At 46.2% G+C, this 22,075-nt stretch overlaps 1 protein-coding gene across 8 annotated transcripts in view; it reads right to left on the bottom strand.

Moving 5' to 3' along the window:
• The window catches only part of HHAT (hedgehog acyltransferase), a 210,297-nt gene that overhangs the window by 139,467 nt on the left and 48,755 nt on the right, over window positions 1–22,075 (bottom strand). For all 8 annotated transcript variants that reach the window (XM_036234472.1, XM_036234478.1, XM_036234477.1 and 5 more), the window contains one exon: window positions 15,125–15,299. In XM_036234472.1, the coding sequence (XP_036090365.1) occupies window positions 15,125–15,299 (175 nt within the window). The remainder of the gene's footprint in view (window positions 1–15,124; window positions 15,300–22,075) is intronic.

Here is a 22,075-nt window from a genome sequence, read left to right as displayed (position 1 = left end):
AGCAAGAGAAGAGAGACAAAGGAGGCCACGACTGAAGTTTCAGGAGAGCACTGGGCTCTGCTCAGTCCAGGGAACAAGAGGTCAAGCCCACTTTATGTAGAAATTAAGGGGCTGGTCAATACTCACTGCTAAAATCCAATGATGAGCTCATCTACAGCCTATATATAAAAACATGTTCTACATAAAATCTGAAAACTAGAGTAAAGAAAGAAATTTTTTAAGTTTGCAAGAGAATTTCATGAGAAGACCTTAAAGTGGTAAGACGCAGGGACCGCGTGAAGACTGGATAAGAACAGACCACCTCTCTCTGGCCCGGAAGCAACAACACCACCCACTCCCACCTCGACAGGCTGAGTACTGGGCTAATAACATTTTGTCAAATTTGAATTTCTCAAATGACTACCTAGCTTCTACTGCCACCTTCTGGCCATTTCTAGTATGTCTCTCCTAAACTGATATTAACAGCCACACACACTCTAAATCAATTATTACAGTCAAGAATTTCTGGCCAATGCAAAAATTCTCAACAAAACGTTAGAAAAACCAATTCAACAGTACATTAAGAGTATTATACACCATAACCAAGTAGGATTCAGTCTGGGGATTCAAGGATGGTTGAACATCTGTAAATCAATCAATGCAATACATCACATTAACAAAATAAAAGATAAAAACCATCTGACCATCCCGATAGATGCAGAAGAAGCATCTGACAAAATTCAACATCTTTTGATAAAAACTCTCAGCAAAGTGGGTATAGAGAGAACATTTCGACATAATAAAGGCCATATGTGATGAACCCACAGCTAACATCACACTCAGCAGTAAAAAGCTAAAAGTCTTTCCTCTAAGATCAGGAACAAGACAAGGATGCCCACTATACCCACTTCCATTCAACATAGTATAGGACGTCCTAGCCACAGCAATCAAACAAGACAAAGGAATAAAAGACATCCAAATTGAAAAAGAAGTGAAACTCATGATGACATGATACTATGTATAGAAAATCCTAAAGACTCCACATACAAAAAAACTATTAGATCTAATAAATAACTTAAATTGCAAGATACTGAATCAAATACAGAAATTTGTTGTATTTCTATACACTAATAATGAACTATAAGAAAGAAAACAATCCCATTTATGATTACATTGAAAAGTGAAAAATACTTAGGAATAAATTTAATCTCAGAGGTGAAAGACCTGTACTCTTAAAAAGACACTGAAGAAAGAAATTAAACAAGATACAAATAAATGGAAGGATATAGCTTGCTCATGGATTAGAAAAATTAATATTATTAAAATGTCCTTAATACCACAGATTCAACATAATCCCTATTGAAATACCAGTGGCATTCTTCTCATAATTAAAGTAACTAATCCGAAACTGTGTATGAAACCACAAAAGACCCCAAATATCCACAGCAATCTTGAGAATAAAAAACAAAGTTGGAGGTATCATGTGCCCTTATATCAAACTATACTACAAAGCTACTATAATCAAAACAGTATAGCACTATCATAAAAAACAGACACACAGATCAATGGGATGGAATAGAGAGTCCAGAAATAAATCCTGACTTACATGTTCAATTAATTTACAACAGCGGAGGCACGGATATACAGCGGGGTAAAGACAGTCTCCTCAATAAGTGGTATTGGCAAAACTGAGCAGATACATGTAAAAAAAATGAAATTGGACCATTTCTTTACATCATATACAGAAAAAAAAAACCTCAAAACGACTTAAAGACTTAAATGTAAGACCCCAAAACCATAAAACATCTTAGAAAGAAAACAGAGGCAGGAAAGTCTTTGCCGTCACACGTAGCATTATCTTTCTGGATACATCTCCTCAAGCAAGGGAAGCAAAGGAAAAAATAAACAAATGAGACTACATCAAACTGAAAAGGTTTTGCACAGCAAAGGAAGCCATTAAAATGAAAAAGATAGCCCACTAGATGGAAGAAGATATTTGCCAGATACATCCACTAACGGTTAATATCCAAAATATATAATGAAGTCATACAACTTAACACACACACACACACACACACACACACACACACACACAATTCAATTGAATTTGGCAGAGGACATGAACAGACATTTCTCCCAAGAGGACATACAGATGGCCAGGAGAAATATGAAAAGATGCTCAACATCAGTAATCATCAGGGAAATGCAAATTAAAACCACGGTGAGATATCGCCTTATGCCTGTCAGAATGGCTATCATTGATAAATCAACAAATAACAAGTCCTGGTGAGGAGGTGGAGAAAAAGGAACCCTTAAACGGTGTTGGTGAAAACTACCATATGACCCAGCAACCCCACTTCTGGATATTTATCCAAAGAAAACAAAAACACTAATTCAAAAAGGTATATGCACCCCTATGTTCGTTGCAGCATTATTTACAATAGCCAAGATATGGAAGCATCCTAATGTCCATCAATAGATGAATAGATAAAGAAAATGTGGTGTGTATATATATATGTATATTATTAAATTTATATATAAATGGAATTCCATTATATATATATATATAAAAGGATATATTATTCAGCAATGAAAAAGAATGAAATCTTGCCATTTACGACAACATGGATGGACCTACAAGGTATTATGCTAAGCGACATAAGTCAGACAGAGAAAGATGAGTAGTGTATGAGTTCACTTATTTGTGGAATCTTTTAAAAAATGAATAAATAAATAAACAACAGCAACAACAAAAAGAAATAGACCCACAGATACAGAAAACAAGCTGATGACTGTCAAAGGGGCGGGGGTGGGGGAATGAAAATGAAAAAAAGGAATCTTCAGCCAGGTAGAGCATCAAATCAAACCATAACATGGCACGTGGGAAGCCGTGATACCGAGCGGGAGCTCCTGGACAAGGCAGCTGTACGCTGCCAAAGTCGCCCAGCCAGGCTGATCTCCCACTCCCACTCCCCACCCCCTCCATCGAAACCGAGGGCAGAGCTGTGTCTGGAGCCAGATGCCCATTGACCAGCTCACGGAGACTGATCTCTAACACCAGTATGCCAGTTTTCCAATTTAGAATGAGCACTGCCCCCTCTAAGGAAACTCGGGCCTCTAGTAAGAGCCCATTTTCTCTCTGGGTCAGCCACACAGGAAATCAAATTACTCAGAGAGAGTTGCTCAGTGAGGAAGAAATCAGGGCCGGAGCACTGGCCAGAGAACACAAACGTTCGATGGCATCCAGCTCTGAGAGACGGAGGCGTCGGCCCCACAACAAGGACATTCTGCCACTGGACATGACAAAGCAAATCTCTGGGACACAGTGTCCCTCCCCAGGCTCTGCTTGAATGGGATCATCTCATTGCCTTTTGGATGTTTCCCCATCTAGCTCTGACCAAAACACCTCCCCTTCTGGCAGGCAGAATCTTTCCATGAGTATGACTGAAGCCTCCAGGGAAGCTATCACCAGTCAGCTGCTGGCCAAGACCCACGTCTCTGAGCCATCATGCACGGACATAATCATCTGCTCCTAATAATGGGCTGTATTTTCCTTATTTCCAAAATTTTGGAGGCAGCCCAGGGCAGTTCGATGTACTTCCAATTAACAGGAAATGCCAATTGCCATTAGTTGAATGATCGATTAGAAGTTTACAAAGAGCTTGTACATCCAAATCGCAGCTACTCCTCTCAAGCACCCTTTGGGGTTCTTTGGGTGAATACTATGATTCTCATTTTACAGATAAGGAAAATGAGACGCAGAGATGGTGAGTGGTTTTTCCAAGGTCAGAGAATTAGTGAATACAGGGTTAAGACTAAAATTCACATCTCTGGACCCCAACTGAGTCTCTCGAGGACACACCTGCACTTAACAGTGAACATAAAGGATCTCTGTCTAACTGACTGCATCATTCATATACGACAAAAATTTATGGAGTGTCAGCGATTAGCTGCGCACTCTTCCAGGCACTGGGGACCAGCGTAAATAAAGTTCCGACTTCCATGGAACATGTATTCAGTGGTAAGAGACAAACAAGAAAATGTTCAGACGGTGACTAGCCCTGCGCAGAGGATAAAACAGGGTGATGTAAAGTGCTGGGTGGCTGGTTCTGTTTGGGTCTCTTAGAAAAAGACATTTAAGTCGAGATGACAAGAAGTCATACAATGATGAAGGGGAAGAGCATTGCCACCTGAAGGGACAGCTGCTAAAACACCCTCCGGTGGGACCCCGCTTGCTGTGTCTGCAGAACAGGAAGCCAGTGTGGTGGAGGGCAGAGAGCGGAGGGCAGAGAGCGGAGGGCAGAGGGCAGAGGGCAGAGGGCAGCTGCTTTGAGATAAGCAGGGGTAGGTGAGCAGGGACCAAACCTCATGGTGTTTTGTCACAGAGGATCAGTCGGTTCTATTCAAGGTATAATGTAAAGCCACCACTCTGCTACGGAAATGTGCTGGTTTTCAACAAAGCCACACCATTCTATGGCAGGTTTTATACCCCAGAATCCCGATGTTCCAATCAATCAGACGCCTCACTATTCCTAATACACAGTGATTCGAGTCGGTTATGAATACACAATGATTCCATAATCTGGTGAGAGATATTTGAAAAACTCGGAACACAATTCATCCTGTGGGAGGGAGAAAGACTTGTCCCATCTTAAAACCCATATTCCTAAGTGGTAAGTTCACAGCCTCAACGTTCGGGCAAATCAAGCTCCGGAGCCCAGCCAGGCTCTCCGGAGGCAGTGGCTGACTCTCAGCAGGGCTCAGCTCACAAACGCTGGGAGGGGCACTCCATACCCTGACAGCCTCGCCCCCGGGGCCCACCCTGCTCTCCCACAGCTCACTGCTCAGATGGCAGCCTGACAGCTGCTTTCTGCAGAACTCAAAGGAAAACACCACCCTCCTCTAGCAGAGGGATGCTCGAAAGCATTGCAAGGTGGAGAGCAGGGAAAGAGACTCAGGAAAGGGGGGGGGGGATATATGCCTTCTAAACAGAAATTCGTGCAAAAAAAATAAATAAATACGTCTTCTATGCCTGCTCTTAAACACTGAAGACACTGGGAATGAAAAATGGCAATGAGCAGCAAAGCCTTTGACCTAGGAAATCACCCCCAAGAAATCATCAGGGATGAATTTAAAAAAGCTCATGCAAATATGTTCGCTGAAACACTAGTCATAACAGGGCAAAATTTTAAACAATGATCAGCAACAGAGAATTAGTTGACTAAATAACAGTAAAGACGTAGGGAGGCACACCACAAAACTAGTAAAATCGTACTCTAAAAGAATAGAACCTGAAAGAATATCTCATCACATAAGGGAAAATTCAGAATACACTGAGCTTAAAGAGTAGGTAATAAGGAAAACAGAGCAATGAGAAAATCCTTGTAAATAATCTGGACAGAAACAAAAGGTAAGTGGGAAGGTGGAGGGCGCCTGGGGTTTTATTTTCCACTCTCCACACTGCTAGCGTGCTCACTGGTGAGCATGTGACCGTTATTAAAAACTCATTTGGGTAACAGTTGGGCATCAGGAGGATGCAGAGAAAAATTATCAGAAAAGTGAGCACTGTCCTTTTTGGCAAAGACAGGAGGACCTGCACCTCTGAGAAAACAATTACTGAGCTTCCAGCCTGCGGGGGTGCGGCCGGCTTCCGATTTCCTATTTAACTCCCCGGGAGTCCTCATTTACAATTCTTAGATTCTCAGGCCATTCGACAACAAGCTGCAGCTCTCTAAAAATCAACACTGAACTTGTAAGACGTGATTACGGCCCGCCTCCTGGTCCTTATTCCTTACCGTCCCCTATGCATCTCTCTCTCTCTCTCTCTCTCTCTCTCTCTCTCTCTCTCTCTCTCTCTCTCTCTCTCTCCCCCTCTCCCTCTCCCTCTCCCTCTGCCTCTCTCTCTCCCTCTCCCCACCCCCCGCCCTCCCTGAGGGAGAGATATCAATGGTTTTCATTTCATGCATTTCATGCAAGAAGCCAGCACAGGCCCTGACTGGTGACAGTCGCTGAGACGGTGTCATACACACAGTGATGCACCAGAGCCAAATGAGAGGGAGTGAAAGCAACAGAGAGAACCAGGGCATGGAAATCAACACCCTCGACTCCCACCTAAGCTTGGCCACCGACCAGCTACTACCTCGGAAAGGACACCGAGCTTTTCCGAGCCTCCATGTCCTAGTCTATACAATGACAGTGCTAGACAACCTGTGAGTGAGGTTTAGTTCGGCTTTAAAATTCTGGAGTTCAAAGTCCCCCCGATGTCTCATCTCCAAAGAAATACCTGGGCCACGGGAGAAGCTGGCCCAGTGTTCCTGGCGCTCAGAGGACCCTCCCACACTATCTCCGTTTTATAACTCTCACCGTAGGAGCCCGGACCCTGTGAAACAACGAGGTGCCTCCTCCATGGGCCTGTCGTGGATGCCTCTCATCAGCTTTACTTGATCCTGCAAAAGCACCACTTACATCTGCTACACACTCGATTCTGAATTCTCAAATAAGAGGACGAATCATCCCACTTCACCCGGGACTGTGGAGTTCCCAACAATAAGACCTAAGACCGGCAGTGCCAAACCCAGGACAGTCCCCAGCAAACCAGATCGGTTGGTCACTCTACTTCTCAATATATCTCTGTTTGGTTCGCTTTTCCCAAAACACCCGCTATACTCTACATCAACTCAAAACACAACACAACTTTTGACCCATGCATACATTGCTGCCCATATCAACACGTCACAGATCATCAACAACGGAGTCCTTGGGGTGCCTCAAGGACACTTCTGTTCTAAGGTAAGAGTGTCTTCAGTCGCCTCCTCCCCTTAGATGGTGCTCTTAGATTGGCAGGGTTTTTATTTTTGTAATCAATGCGCGCACACACACACACACACACACACACACGCACACACAGGAATTTTTGTTTGTATTCAGCAACAACCACATGAATACGAAAACCCTCTTTCAGCGTTGAACCATCACCATACACGATTTCGCTGCATTGTTAATGCCCTACAGAAGACAGCAACTAAAAAAAACAAAGAAACATATGGCTGACAACAGAAGAGTCAACAAAAGAACCCCTTTGTTCACTCGTTGAACAGAGCACTCGTTCTGAGCCAGGCAAACGATGATGAAAGAGAGACGGTCACACGGAGGTCACAATTTTTACGTCTGCCAGTCATTAATGGGTATTAATCAAAGCACTTAACAAAGACGTTTCCCAAACTGGCTCCATGCTGGTGACCTACCATAGAAATTAAAACATTAACTATGTCACCCTTAAGATCACAGAAATATAAGAAGTGGAGATGTGGGCAGACAGCAAGATCACAGAAAAATAAGTGTCAACAGATTATCCATCTGCTTGTCTCTTCTGAAACATCGCATAGTCATAGACTATGGGTCATTCTTTGCAACCTTTCAGAGCACCTGACATCATTTAGGATACTTACCTGGGAATTTTTGAAAAGAGAAGTCAAAGAGCAAAAAAGGAGGATGCCCATACTGTACCCAGTCACCCCAGTCAGCAACGCCAGAATTCAGAAGCACTGGACTTAACTGAAAAGTCCACGCCCATTATCAAGTGCAGAGAAACTGAGCATCCTGGACTCATCTTCGGGAGCCCTCCTCATATGCAGGAGGGAGAGGCTGACGCAGGCAACGGCTAGTTCAGTCTCAGGAACCAGCACTTGCATTCATGCAGCGCAGAGGCTCAAGAGAAGTTGACGAGGGTCGCTCTCAATCACCGGCTGGTCACAGGAGTGTCGAGAAGACGCCTAGTTACGAGATGTCTGAGCAGAGAGGCTCAGGAAGTGTGGATTACAAGGCTGATGATGCCTCACCCAGCAGGGACCGGGAAGATCCCAGCCTTCACCCCCGACTCCACCCTCTCCCTCTCACACCCTCAGCCCACCATCCAGTAAAATCAGTCAACTCCACATCTCCCTGTCCCAGATTTGCCTTTTTTGTCCATTAACGTAAATCTTGAAACACTAATTACCCCGGTTCAGGCCTCCATCACCCCGTCTGTCTTTTCTTACTTCAATCTAGCTTCACACACACACACACACACACACACACACACACACACACACACGTGTGTGTGTGTCTGCATTCTCTCTCGCGTGCTCTCTCTCTCTCCCCCCCCCCTCCCCAGGAGCTTCTAATCATGTTGAGCTTCTTTCATTTCCCCAAATATGCCCTTAGATCTCTCACCTCTCATCTTTTTCACCTAGGCTGGTTCCTCTGCTTAGAGCACCTTTCTTCCCCCAACCCTCATTCCCTCTTCCACCTAGCATCTGTTTCATCCTAATCAACCTTCGGGCCCCTTCTTAGACATTACTTCCCCTGAGGAGCCTTTCCACACTCCCCTAGACCGAGCTAGGTCCTCCTCCTCTACACGCCCGCAGCACCCTGGACTCCACCGTCACAGGACCTGTCACCCTGCACTGTGATAGCTTTTGTATTTTGGGTTTTTTTTTCGAGGCAACTCTTTAGACCATGCATTCTGCAAGGACAGAAGCTGGACTTGCCTCGTTCATCTATACGTCCTGGTCACCTAAACCAAATCAGTTCATTCCGGTCAATCGTTTCCTTTGTGAATGAGAGGAGCGCAGTTCCTTACCTGTCAGTGTCTGTCTGAAATCCCACTTTGCCATGAGGCCACACCTCCCACCCAGGTTCCCTGACCCAGAGAAGGCTGTGACCGACCTCCTTTCGGTCTGTCTCCTAACCTAGATCTGTCTGACAGACGCACTGATAGGCACCACCTAGAGAGGAGTCAGTGTCACGTAAATGAGCCAACCTCAGTATGTCGGCCCCTAAGTGCATTTCTTCACACCGGGCTAACATCCACTGAATCAAAAGCCAAACTCAATTTTTTATGCATTCAATTGTTTTAAATTGAGCCCAAATTAGCAGACCTTTTGCCCCCTAAGCCTCCCCCTTTGCCTGCCCTGTGAAACTATGCCCATCATTTTACTAGTCATAGACAAGGCAACCCTCAGGGCTCTAAAGACCCCAAGGTACCACGGCCCTTCAGAGCTCTCTGACCCAGAGACTCCTCAAGTGACATCGCCTAGGCACCTCACTTCTCTCTGATCCCACTCTCCCCAGAGAGTGCCCTTGGCCTCCTGCCCTTCTGAGTGGATGCCCCCACAATGGAGCCCCCAGAGGGACTCACACAGTGAGGGGCTTCCCCCAAAAGCAAACCCATCTAATCATCACCCAACAAAGCCTGCGTGGGTCACTGCCACCTCGTGCCCATGTCTTTTTCCTTGATCAGCCTTGGAATCCCTCCAATCCCCTACAGGCAGAAATCTGGGGAATTCTGCATATTTATTATTTCTACGTAGTCCCAGCTTGATAACTTTTCATCTGTCCTGTAACTCTAGCAATAAATTTATCATCTGGCCTAGTATTACTTCTAAAACCTAATCTCCTCCTGCAGAGTTCCATTCCAACGATTCAGGATGGCATTCCAGCACTTGCGACCTGGGTTATCAAATCTCATTAGACTTTCGAGTCTAGCCCCTATTCTCCTGTCACGGTGGGTTCAGGCACTGGCTTTATCAGTCCAATCCATGCTCCTGGCAAAGAGTCCTGGAACTATAACTGTATCCAGGGATTATGCAAGAAGAGGGACTTCAACTGAGTGCTCTATGACATTTCTGGTTTCCACCCCTAAGATTGCATGGTTCATAAAGTCTGCAACAGAGCTTACACTAACGTGGCTGGAGACAGAATCGAGGATAATAAGTACAATAGCAAATGGCATTTATGGTCTTGTTTGTAGATCTACAGAAAAGGAAAGAGATATGTTAGCATAATCAGATCCTTCCTGCGCCTTGATTTTTTAAAAGTCATTTGCCATGATACTGAGTAAGCCCGAGATCCTATTAAGAAATGCTGGGAGGAAATAATTCATCATACATGCTTCTGAAGGCCAACTCATTTCTTAGAGAAGGTATAGCTATCCAAAAATATCCAAAAATGAAGTCTCATTTTACACAAATCAAATAGCACAGTGGATCAGAAACGTTAACCTACCTTAACCAATTTTCCCCCTGTGAACATTAGCCCAAGTTTAGACTTTAACCACAAGCGACTCTGGGCTAGGAAGAATGACTGAGAATCTAAAGATAACGGCACAGGAAATGAGATTATTAGAGAGGTAAGTATAACTTCAAAAGCTAGAAGTGATCATGGTCTCGGATTACTAATTTTAGGGACTTGTTGATTTGAGTGGTTCTATCTGCCCGTCCCCAGGCTGCATAACAACTTTTTGCAGAATTAAGATACTCTCACCTTTGTATCTTGCTCTGGTTTCATAGGCATCCACATCTGACAAATCCGTGTACAACACTGTTTGCTGCTAAGGGAAAATCCTCAGGTGCTGTCTACGGTGTCTACCCAAAGAAAATGAGCCCCAGCCATTCTTGACAATGAATATGTAATGCAAATACTGGAATAAGAAAAAAAGAAAGAAGCGGAAGCAATGTTTAAAGCAATAATGATAAGGATTTCCCCTAAAATAATTTCAGAAACAAAACCAAAGACCCAGGAAGCTCAGAGAACACCAATCAGAATAAATGCCCCCAAAACTACACCTAGGCATATCATATTCAAACAGCAGAAAATCAATCCAATAGGCATTTTTTAAAGAAATGGAACAAAAAAGCATCAGATTTGTATGCAAGCACAAAAAACCCCAAACTGCCAAAGCCATCCTGAGGAAAAAAAAAAAAAAATGAGACTGGAAGCATCACTTTTCCCAACTTCAAATTATACTACAAAGTGACAGTAATCAAAATGGCATTTTATTGGCAGCAAAACAGACACATGGACCAGTGGAACAGAATCGAGAGTCCAGAAGTAAACCCATATTTATATGGGCAAATAATTTTCAACAACAACAAAAAAAAAAACACAAAAACATACAGTGGATAAAGGAAAACCTCTTCAATAAATGGTGCTGGGAAAACTGGAAAGTCACTTGCAAAAAAATGAAACTAGACTGTTGTCTTTAACTCAAAATGGATTAAGGTCCTGAATATAAGACCTGAAACATAGGAACTAAACTCAAGGATCTTGGATTTAAAGAGGATTTTATGAATTTGACCTCAAAAGCAAGAGAAGTAAAAGCTAAAATAAATGAATGGGACTACATCAAGCTAAAAAGCTTCTGCTCAGCAAAAGAAACCGTCAACAAGGTAAAGAGACAACTATCTGAATGGAAAAACAGATTTGCAAGCAACGCCTCTGATAAGGACTAAAAGCCAAAATATATGAAGAACTCATACGACTCAACAACAACAACAAAAACAATCCAATCAAAAAATGAGCAGAAGACCTAACCAAACACTTCTCCCTAGAGGACATACAAATGGCCTACAAACATATGAAAAGATGCTCAACATCACTAGTTATTAGGAAATGCAAATCAAAACCACAATGAGATACCATCTCACACCTGTTAAAATAGCTATAATCAATAGGACAAGTAATAACAAATGTTGGAGAGGATGTGGAGAAATAGGAACCCTCGTACACTGTTGGTGGGACTGCAAATTGATACAGCCACTATGGAAAACAGTACGTAAGTTCCTCAAAAAACTAAGAATTGGTCTACCATATGATCCAGCAATCCCTCTATTGGGTATTTACCCCAAAGACTTGAAAACTCATATTCGAAAAGATATTTGAACACCAATGTTCATAGCAGCATTATTCACGGTGGCCAGACATGGAAGCAACTGAAGTGTCCTACGATAGATGATTGGCTAAAGAAGCTGTGGTACATATATACAATGGAATATTACTCAGCCATAAGAAGAGATGAAATACTGCCGTTTGCAACAATATGGATGGACCTTGAAATAATCCTACTAAGCGAAATAAGCCAGACAGAAAAAGTTGAAAGTCACATGATATCACTTATACATGGGATATAGACCTAAAAGCAACAAATGAACAGGACAATCAAACTGAGACTCATGGACATGGACAATGGACTAGTGGTTACCTGAGGGTAGGGGAGTGGGGGAAGGGGGGAGGTAGATGGGGGAAATTTTAAATCATTTCTTCAATTTAATTAATTAATTAATTAATTTTAAAACAGAGCAGAAAATCAAAGATAAAGGAAAAAATACTGAAAAAGAAGCTGGGGGTGGAGGGGAGGCGGGGAAGAGCTAACCTATAGAGGCACGAAGAGAAGAATGACATGTAGCTTCTCCTCAGAAAGCATGCAAGCAAAAAGAAAATAAGGCGAAATATTCATAGTGTTTTTTAAAAAAGGTAGAATTCTATATCTTATGAAATGATCCTTCAGAAGTGAATGAGAAATAAAGACTTTCTCAGACAAAAATGGTGGAATTTCTTTCCAGTAGACTTGCCTTAAAATAAATGTTTTTAAAAAGTTCTTCAGAGAGAAGGAAAATAATACAAGTCAAAAACTGGGATCAATAATTTTAAAAAAGGAAGAGCAGCATAGAAGGAATGAGTACAGGGAAAATAAAAAATGTTCTTATTCTTTTTAATTGATCTAACAGATAACAGTCTGTTCAAAATAAAAGCAACAATGCTCTGATGATGATGATTTATATGTAAGTGAAATAAACAATAACGATCATACGAGAGTCAGGAGGGAGGAATTAGGAACACATTATCACTACCAGGACGTGGTGTACGTTATCTAGAAGTGAACTCGGATGAGTCATCAAGGTGTATTGCAAACTCTAGGGCGACTACTGAAAAAAGAGATGGCAAAGAAGCATATGAAAAGATGCTCCACCTCATATGTCACTAGGGAATTGCAAACTAAAACAAGGAGGTACCGCTACATACCTATTGGAATGGCAAAAATCCCAAACACTGACAACACCACGTGCCAGCAAGGATGGGGAGCAACAGGAAGCCGCGTTCGTTGCTGGTGGAAATGAAAAATGAGACAGCCACTTTGGGAAAACAGTTTGGCAGTTTCTTATAAAAATAAATATACTCTTAACATATAATCCAGAAACTGCGATCCTTGGTATTTACTCAGAGGATCTTAAAACTTATGTTCACTGGAAAACCTGCACAGAGATGCTCGTAGCATCTTTATTCATAATTGCAAAACTCAGAATCAACTAAGATGTTCTTCCATGGGTGACTGGATCAATAAACCATGGTGACCCAGATCATGGAATACTGTTCAGCGCTGAACAGAAACGCGCTATCAAGCCATTAAGAGACATGAGAAACTTTAAAATGCATATTACTCAGTAAAACGAGTCAGTCTGAAAAAGCCGCATACTAAGGTTCCAAATCTATGACACTCCAGAAAACGTCAAGCTATGGATATGGTAAAAAGGTCAGTGATCGACACGGGCTGGGGAAGAAGGGATGGAGAGACAAAGCACGGAGGATTTTTAGGGCTATGAAACTATTCTACACATTATAATGGCAGATAAATGTCATTCTGCATCTGTCCAAACCCGCAGACTAAGTAAATCACAATGTAAACTGCGGACTTCAGGTGACGACGATGTGCCCGTGCAGGTTCCTCTGCTGAAGCAGATGCACCACCCCGGTGGGGATGCTGACGGTGGGAGAAGCTGTGTGTGCTGGCGGGAGGGGGTCGGGGGGCGTATGGGAATTCTCTGTATCTGCCTCTCGATGTTGCTGTAAACCTAGAACTGCTCTAAACGTAGTCTTGTTTAGAACAAGGAAATCATAGACATCTTTGTGCTGGTGGTGGGGGGAGGTGACGGAATGACAGGTGCTTCTCGGGTCCTAGCTAATTCTTACTCCGTAAGTGGTCGCAGGTGCGTGAGTGGGTACTCGCTGGCCTTTCTGAGTCACTGGGTTTAGTGTCCTGGCACTGACCTTAGAGGTAATAGTGACGCGAGGTACCAGCTTTTCCTTACTGTGTAAGCCTCATTTAGAGTTGAGTTTTCCATTATTCGCAGCGAAAATAACCCCCACTGATACAGTCTCTTCATTTGGATGTAGTACAAATGGGATTCAATTTAGCATGCACCATCATTCAACCCTATTCTGTTTTGCCTAATCACGTCATTAAAACCTTTGAATATTAGTTACCCCAACTATGGAAAAGATTTGTTCGGAAAGAAGAGACTGTCATTAAAACAGCTTAGCATTTTTCCAATCCAAAAAGGCATCTTCCTTGAAAACATTCTGATTAAGCATGTATGACACCAAGGACAATCGATATATGTTTTTTTTAATCTATAAATCACCAAACAGATAAGGAGTCCAGTGGGCAGGGAGAGGCTCAATCTGGCCAGAGGATCACATATCTCCCATTGGGACGACAGGCTGGAGGTCAGACCACAGGGCTGAATTCAGTTACCATAGGGAGTTCTTGAAAGAGCAAACAAGGAAATGACGAGATTTAGTTCAGAAAGGGGCATGGCCCGGTCTCTCCAGGCTGGGTCCCTCCCGGGCACTGTGTCCTGCTGAGGAACGGCTTCCGCCCCGCCCACTGGCAGACGTAAAGAAACAGGTCGACAAGAAAAAGGGGGCTGCGGGAGGGCCCTGCACACGCACAGGCCGTTTGTCTGTCGACCAGACGCTTTAGAAATTAAGCCCTCCACCTGCATCGTTTCAATTAATCCTCAAAACAACCCCCAAATTCTGCTCTCGGGACCAACGGCAATGGACAGAGGTTCCGCAAGCCGCCAAAGGTTGCCGGGAACAGTGGGTGGAGCTGGGACTCAAGCCTGCGTCTGACAGACGGTACAGCTCGTGTTCTTATCCTCGTCACATCACACACAAGAACAGCAGGAACGCTGCGGGGAAACGCAGGCCGCGAGCCTTACCACTCCGCAGGGACTCAGGGGCCGCCCTGGGCATCTCTTGCCCGCCCCTGTCAGGACCAGTGCTGGCCACAGCAGGAAGAGGCAGACCCAGCTACAAAGTAGTCAGATTCCATTATGAAAAGGGATTGCTACCCCGGCTTGGTTCCCAGACCACACGGCGTCAGCCACCTCACACACGCGATGGCTTGGCCACAAGAGGAACAAGGTTTAAAAAAAAAAAGAGGGTTTGCTCAAGGGGACTGCATCCCCACCTGCCCCCAGCCCAGCTTCACTGGGAAGATAACTCTCGAAGCTCGCTCTCCTGAGAGCAGAGTCCCCACAGTTACCTAAGGTCCAGCAGGAGACGGCCCCCAGGAGCGGGGCGCTGCTGTAGATGGCGTGCATGTACATGAGGTGGACCATCAGCTCCGCCAAGCACCAGCTGCAGAAGAGGCGGCCCAGCCCCCAGGCGAGGACGGGAAGGCTGGACTTCAGCAGGCCGTGCTCCTCCTGCGGCTGCATCTACAGGGGAACAAAAGCGGTCACTGGGTTGCTCCATGCTTACAGCTTTCAGACAGTCCCCGGGACGATGGCTGTAATAAACTCCCCACGAACATGACCACTGGATCAACTGAAATAGGGCTGGTTGCGCCTGCCTTGGGAACACTCCATGTTCTTGGGCGGAAAAGTCATGTCTGAGCCTGAAAACTCTGTCCCAGGGTAAGAGTGGGGTGGGGTCCTGCACCCCAGCAACAACCCTGCAGAAACCCAGGGAAGCAGAGCCTCCCGCACACTCCCCCGCGACTCTGGGGTCTCTCCGGGTTCAGTCTCAGCCCGCCCGTCTTCGGCCATCGTCCACTCATTTCTAAGGCTGCCGAAAATAGGGCCGGGTCGAAAGGGGCACGTGGCTGGCAAGAGAAAGGGAGAATGAGAGACGGAGCCTCAGAACGGGGGGGAAATTCGGTGTGGGTGTGTCGTCTCCGTGTAAGCTGTCTTTGAAACAAGGCAGAAGACACAAACGGGGACGGTATGTGGCACGAGGCTCTTCCTCAGCAGGTGGTAGGCACGGGGTACCAGCTAGGAACACCGACTTCAGAGCCAGACAAGATCGGAATCAGATTCTAGCACGAACCACACGGCTGTGTGAGCCCAAGCAAGTGACTTCCCCTCTCTGAGGCCTGGTTTCCTCATACTCAACGGGGAAAAAAACTGTTGTGATGGTTAAATATAATGAAGTAAGTGATGCGCTAAGAGCGGCACCTGGCATGTGGAAAGTACTAGATAACCGGCGGGTAGTATGTGACGGTTTCGCACCTCCTGCCGTCCTGGACGACCAGCCACGGGGCAGAATTAGAAGACGGTTCAGAGCTAGACACCAAAGGTGACAGAGGGAGGTTTTGATTATTCATAGACACAGACAAACCACTGCATATATATTTAATACATGCGAACAATACAGGCCAAAAAAATAATTAAAAGTTCTGCCCAAGTAGCCTGGCTCCGCGGTCTCACCTCACTGCCTGCTGTTAAGGGATGCACAAGAGTTTAAAGCACGCAGATTCTGAAATGCATAAGCGTACTATAAAACTTGAAATGAATTCGATTTCAGCCTTACACCACCAGACAAAGAGAAAAACAAGGGGGGCGTGGAGGTCTGCTGGATCTTCCATGGGCAGCACTAGACTGACGGTCGCCCCGAACTGCACAGGGGACGTGGTTGACTCTGCAGACGCCAGCTGGCCGAGGCAATGGACTTGCTTCAGCATCCGACAACGAGGGCCCGACCCAGGACGAGAAGACGAAAGGCCCGTTCCTGGGGGCAGGGACCCTGTGGGTGCTTCGGCCTCCGCTCTCCCCTAACATCGAGGGACAGCGGGTCCCACCGCAGCCAGGAGTGGCGGGCACTGCCCTTGGAGGCGACAAGCGATCCGCATGCCAAGGGGCGGGTCTTTACTCCATCTTTACCATCTATTCCACCCCTTTCTCCACTGTCCTCTTGCGGCAAGAAGCCAGACTAAGAAATTCCGTCTGGCTCCACGGCACTATGATAATCTGCACAAACGGAGCCCCCCACCCCCTTTGCCATCTGCTTGTTCAGTCACACCAAGGACAGCTCCTTGGTTTAATTTTTTTTTTTAACATAAATTGATCAAATTAATGGCACTTTCCTTTTTCCTTTGGTTTTCCAAGGTTCTTCTAAGGAAAATACTCACCCGGCCACACCAATCTGTGTTGTTAAAAGCAACGGAAACTGCTTTGGAGGGTTTGCCAGGTCAGCTATGGGGGAAGTGCTGGCTGGGAGGGACATTCGAGCAGGAAGACGGGCACGTCAGGGATTTGCAGACTGTACGGACCACAGCTGAGTGCAACTACGGCTGCACTACAGGACCCAACGGCACAAACCGAGGGGAGTTTCCCTCTGAATCCTTCCCGCGACCGTGCACGCTCTCTCCACCAGGCCCTAAAAGTCTACATCGGCGAGCCAGTGGACGGCTAAATCTTCAGTGTGGAGATACCTACGTGCCCAATTTTATTGAGAGGAAAAAGGAAATAACCAAATGTCCAACAGCGGGGGGCTGGAAAAATGCATGAGTGCACCTCAATATTAGGGAGCCATGAAGACTATTTTTGTTCAACGTGCATAACTGATGAAAGGCTGGAAGGATGTTCACCACGCTGGCAACAGTGAGTGTAACCTTTGGATGATAAGAGTTTTAGCTTGTTTTTAACAATTGATTATTTTTGCAATCAGGGAAAGAAGAGGTGACTTTACGATGTTGTGCAGACTGTGGTCCACTCTGCTAGTGAGGCGAGGCATCTATTTCTCCTCTCTCCTATCTCCAGGGTCAGCGGGGGGAAGCTCAGCATCTGCTAGGAGCCAGTACCCCCCTCTTACGCTCCCCGCCCCAGACTCCCTCTTACCTTCCCACCTCACTCGCAGATTTTCTTAGCTATATACTGAGTTCCTCCATGTTAATTCTCCACCCTTTTCCAGCTCCCTAAAGCAAATTCATTTTGACTTAATGACCGTCAGCAAATGAGGAAACAATTAGTGTCCATGGGTCCATGGAGGCTGGAAGAGTACACACCATCAGCAGCGAGGCCAAGGCGCAAGGAGGCCAAAACCATTCCAGACAGACAGGCAGACCAGCCTTTGTTGGTGTCGGACTCGGGGGGGGGTGGGGGAGGGGCGGGGGAGTAAGTCCTCTGGATGAATGTGACAGTGGCTTCAAAAGCAGTGCTGACAGAAGACAATCTTCACGCCACAGAATGTCTCCAGTTCCAAATAAGCAACTCTGCATGTGGCCTGCAGGCTCCTGAGCATAAGCCAACCACAAGCCCAGGTCGCCCGAAGACCAGGCTGTACCTGAGGCCTCGGAGGTCACTGCGTGTGCAAACCCACCCAGGTGGCCTCCCCCCCTCAATGCTCCATTTTTGACGCTGGGTGTCTTCTCATTCGGGGTAACAGACATGTCTATTCCTTAATTGCCCAAGTACACACAGGAGAACAATCCAATTTTTCATTCTATTTGCTTTTACCTAAAAAAGTGGTTACTGGTTTTTCTTTAGAGTCAGCTCATTATCGTGATCTATTTATATCTTCAGTCCAGTTAACTCCCTTTTATTTACGCCATTTGGTATTTGTCCCTTGTCATTCCAGCAGGAAGAAAAGCCATGCCATCCTCAGCCCACCTAACAAGCGGGATTGCTCTCCCGTCTGCACGCTGGGCAGCTCCTTCCAGATAGTCCTAACCTAGGGGCGTGCCAGCCCTGACGTCACTGGAATCTGCCATCAATGGGCTTTTTCGGTCAAGGCACCAGTGGAAAAAAAATAATTAACTCATCTGCGAAGTGCATTTTAAAACATATTATACTTTAAAACCTCATTTTATGCAAATTGTGTAAAAAGGAATAGCAGAGTCTTTTAAAGACATTCCGATGATTAAAGATGACAGTTCTCAAAGAGCAAAGGTTCTTTGCCTTCATGCACTAAAAATACGTGTGTTTGGGAACAGCAAATGGAAAGCCTTCCCCAGAGCCAACCGTCCGAGGGCGTCACCTCTGCTCCCACCTCTGCACTTGGGTCAAGGACTTTAGCGTCAGCGGCTTATACCATTGGCAGGGCGCAGAGTCCGTGGTCACAGACCACGCCCCTCCTCCCAGCAATCCCGTCCCAGATCAGACCCTCGCTGCCGGTCCCGGCGTCCAGACCAAGGCCGGTGGTCTCCAGCGGTCTCTGCCCGAGCAGCCGGCGGGGCGAGCCGTTGGCGTCGCTGCCACAGGGCTGGGGCCCGGTCTGGCCAGGTCGGGCCTCGAGTCCCCCGGGCCGCACTGCATCTTCTCTGTGACTCCGCGGGCTCGCCAGTCAGCGCGAGCTCGCCCTGTCGCCCCCTGCACCCCGACCTGCGTTCCGATGGCCTCTCCGTGCCCCCGCGGGGCCATCTGTGCAGTGGTAGTCACAGCAGCACCGCCCTCCCGGGGTTGCTGCGAGGACGACGTGAGTTGTAACAGGTAAAACCTGGCTCCGAGCAAGTGCTCAGTCAGGATTACTTGTTACAATTCATATTATTTCGGGTGCTCTCTGGAACCAGAGTCCCCCGACCCTGAGTGAGGAGCCTCGGTCACTGCTGACCTGCCAGGCTCTCGCCAGCACTTGCCCCTCGGGGCCTGGTCCTCCCCTGTACCTGCAGCAACTGCCTGGGCCCCTCATCAGAAGACGTGGTACCAGCACGTGAGCCTCTTCTGAGGCTGAGGATGGCCATTACCCAGAATCCCCTGCTCCTGCGCCCACCTACCAGACTGGACACCCAGGGTCTCAGTTCTGGCCTAAACTCACCCCAGAACTGTCACACGCTTTTGGCTAAAGATAACAACAATGACAGTAACAGCTAACGCTTTGTACCATTTAGGTGTCAAGCCACGTCACCTGTACAAAAATCACTCAACTCTTCTAACAGTCCTGGGAGGAAGTACTATTATTCTTCCCATCGCACTGATAAGGTCACTGACTCACAAACGGGGTAACTCACCAAACGCTCTCCAGCCAAAGCAGAGCAGGATTTAAATCTGTGACAGGAGGGTTAGGACCCTGAGTCCAAGTCCCCTGTTTGAGCCCCGCTCTTCTCCTTGGGGTGGGAGCACAGCACCCCACCAGGAAAAGTCCCTGGTCCCACTGCCTCAGCTCACCGCCCCCCCCCACGTGCCAGCCCCCCCGCTGCGCAGGACGACCTTCAGGAGTAGGATGCCGTGGCCGAGTCTCCGAGCCCAGCAAGTAACAGCACGTCCTGCCTCTCCCTGGGCTGCCCCGCCCGCAGCCTCACCGCGGCTCAGCATCTGAGTTACACAGGACCACGGGAAGAAAAAAAAAAAAACGGGGCCCGCGTTCCTGAAACTCCAACTGCCACCAGAAGTGGTCCTCGGGCTAAAGCACTGAGGCCTTTTAACAGGCAAAACGCTACCCGTTCACGATGGATGTGCCTCACTTTCCAGAGGACACCTCTTCTTTACTTCCCTTGTCTAGTGTGAACTGTACATTTATATGCCAAAAAAAAAAAAAAAATTGGGTGAAAGATAGTCTCCCCGGGGTGCGCCTAACACCAGTCGTCTTAGCAATTGGAGTTTGCAGATTCCCAACTGGCCGCGGCTTCCCGCCCATCCCGGGTTGGTTCCCACGTGGAGCTCTGCTGCCCCCTGGTGGCACAGGCTCATTCTGCTGCTCCGCGCAGTTTCTGAGCCTGACCTAATATTGAACTGGGGTAAGGTTTTATTTCAATCGTTTTCAATATTACTAATATTGAAAATATTACTAATTTCAATATTACTAATCTTTCTGTCTGAAGGCATTTATTCATTCGCTCAAGCATTCATTGAGAGCAAACCCTGCTTAAAGCTCTTCTAGTTGGCTTCCTTCCTCACCTTCCCAGGCCTCTCTGAAGGAATCCTCCCACTACCAGTTTAGCTTCCGAGTTTAACTGTTCTCCTTTTTGACCCATTTTTCTCATAGGAGGCACACTTGGCAACTGCAGACACCTGCTGGCTGTTTTGCCATTTGCCCTGTAGCTTACTAAACATTCTATCTTTTCTAAACTAACTTTTCTATGAATCTTCCCAGGCCGCAGAGAAAAGTTTCACTTTGCCTTTCCAAGTTCCCTGCTTTCAGCTATTGCTACCATCTAGAAAGGGACAAAAAAAAGAGAGAGAGAAGACATAGATACAACCCAGTCTCCATACCTGAGTCCCGCTTCTCTTCCCCAGACAACCTCAAGAGAAAAAGTGCCCTCGGCTAAGAGTTCAGGTGATCAATAATCTCAAAGCTCGCCTCAAAGCTCACCTCTGTGTAACCCATCAGAGACCCTGGCAGGGGCCTCCCCAGTTCCTGCTAGACCCTACAGGTCACAATTTGAAAAGGGAAGAGAAAGAAAAAGAATGATGATTTACATAATAAAGCACAGAACCCACAGGGCAGAGCTCCTCAATGTAAGAGGCAGTTAGGAAAATAACCTGTTTCTTCTTAATGGATTCAGTCAATGTTTCTCTGAGAATTACTACCTGTCTTCCAGAGAGGTGAGCGTGGGTGTGTGTGGATGTTTAGTCCAAAGTTATTGGCTGGAATGTTGGGAAAAATTCAAAATTCACAATGGCGAAGAGATTTTAAGAGACAACGTGCAGAGCCTGAACCCACCCTACACTGTGCCTGTCCCCCCTACCGCCCCTGTCCCCCTACTCTTCTTGAGGAATTTGGGGTCTCGGTTCTCAACCTCCAGCAAGCATCAGAATCCCCCTGAGGGCCTTTGAAACCACATGGCCTGGCCCCGCCTCTCAGTTTCTAATTCAGTAGGCCGGGTTGGGGCTTGAGAACCTGCATTTCTGAGAAGTTCCCCAGGTGATGCCCAAGCAGCTGGTACAGCCCACACTTGGAGAACCACTGAGTTAGAAGATCGGCTGCCATCACTAACCACCTCTGTCTTTTACAAACAATTTGAAACATAATTTTCAAACACAGATTTAAAATTACTTGCAGACAAAAGAATGACCCTGTGTAACCCGACCTGAGGCTAGCATGCGGAAACACACGCCATGCATGTATCTGCCTAGAATACCACTTTGCAGGCGGGGTGTTTACACAATTTAACTGGTAATTTTAAAACATGGCATGATTGTTACAATGCAGAAATATACTTTCAAGTGCAAAGCAAAATTTAGTGGAATTTTTAAGACAGAATTAAGGGATTTCTAAGAACCCTCCAACTTGTCCAGGGTCACTAACCTTTTGTGTTGCCTGCAGAAATGTGCCTCTG

Source organism: Rousettus aegyptiacus, unplaced genomic scaffold (assembly GCF_014176215.1).
Source record: "Rousettus aegyptiacus isolate mRouAeg1 unplaced genomic scaffold, mRouAeg1.p scaffold_m13_p_17, whole genome shotgun sequence".
In the NCBI taxonomy this organism is placed as follows: Eukaryota; Metazoa; Chordata; class Mammalia; order Chiroptera; family Pteropodidae; genus Rousettus; species Rousettus aegyptiacus.
Note: the sequence above shows the minus strand (reverse complement) of the source record. Positions and strands in the feature narration are given on the sequence as shown.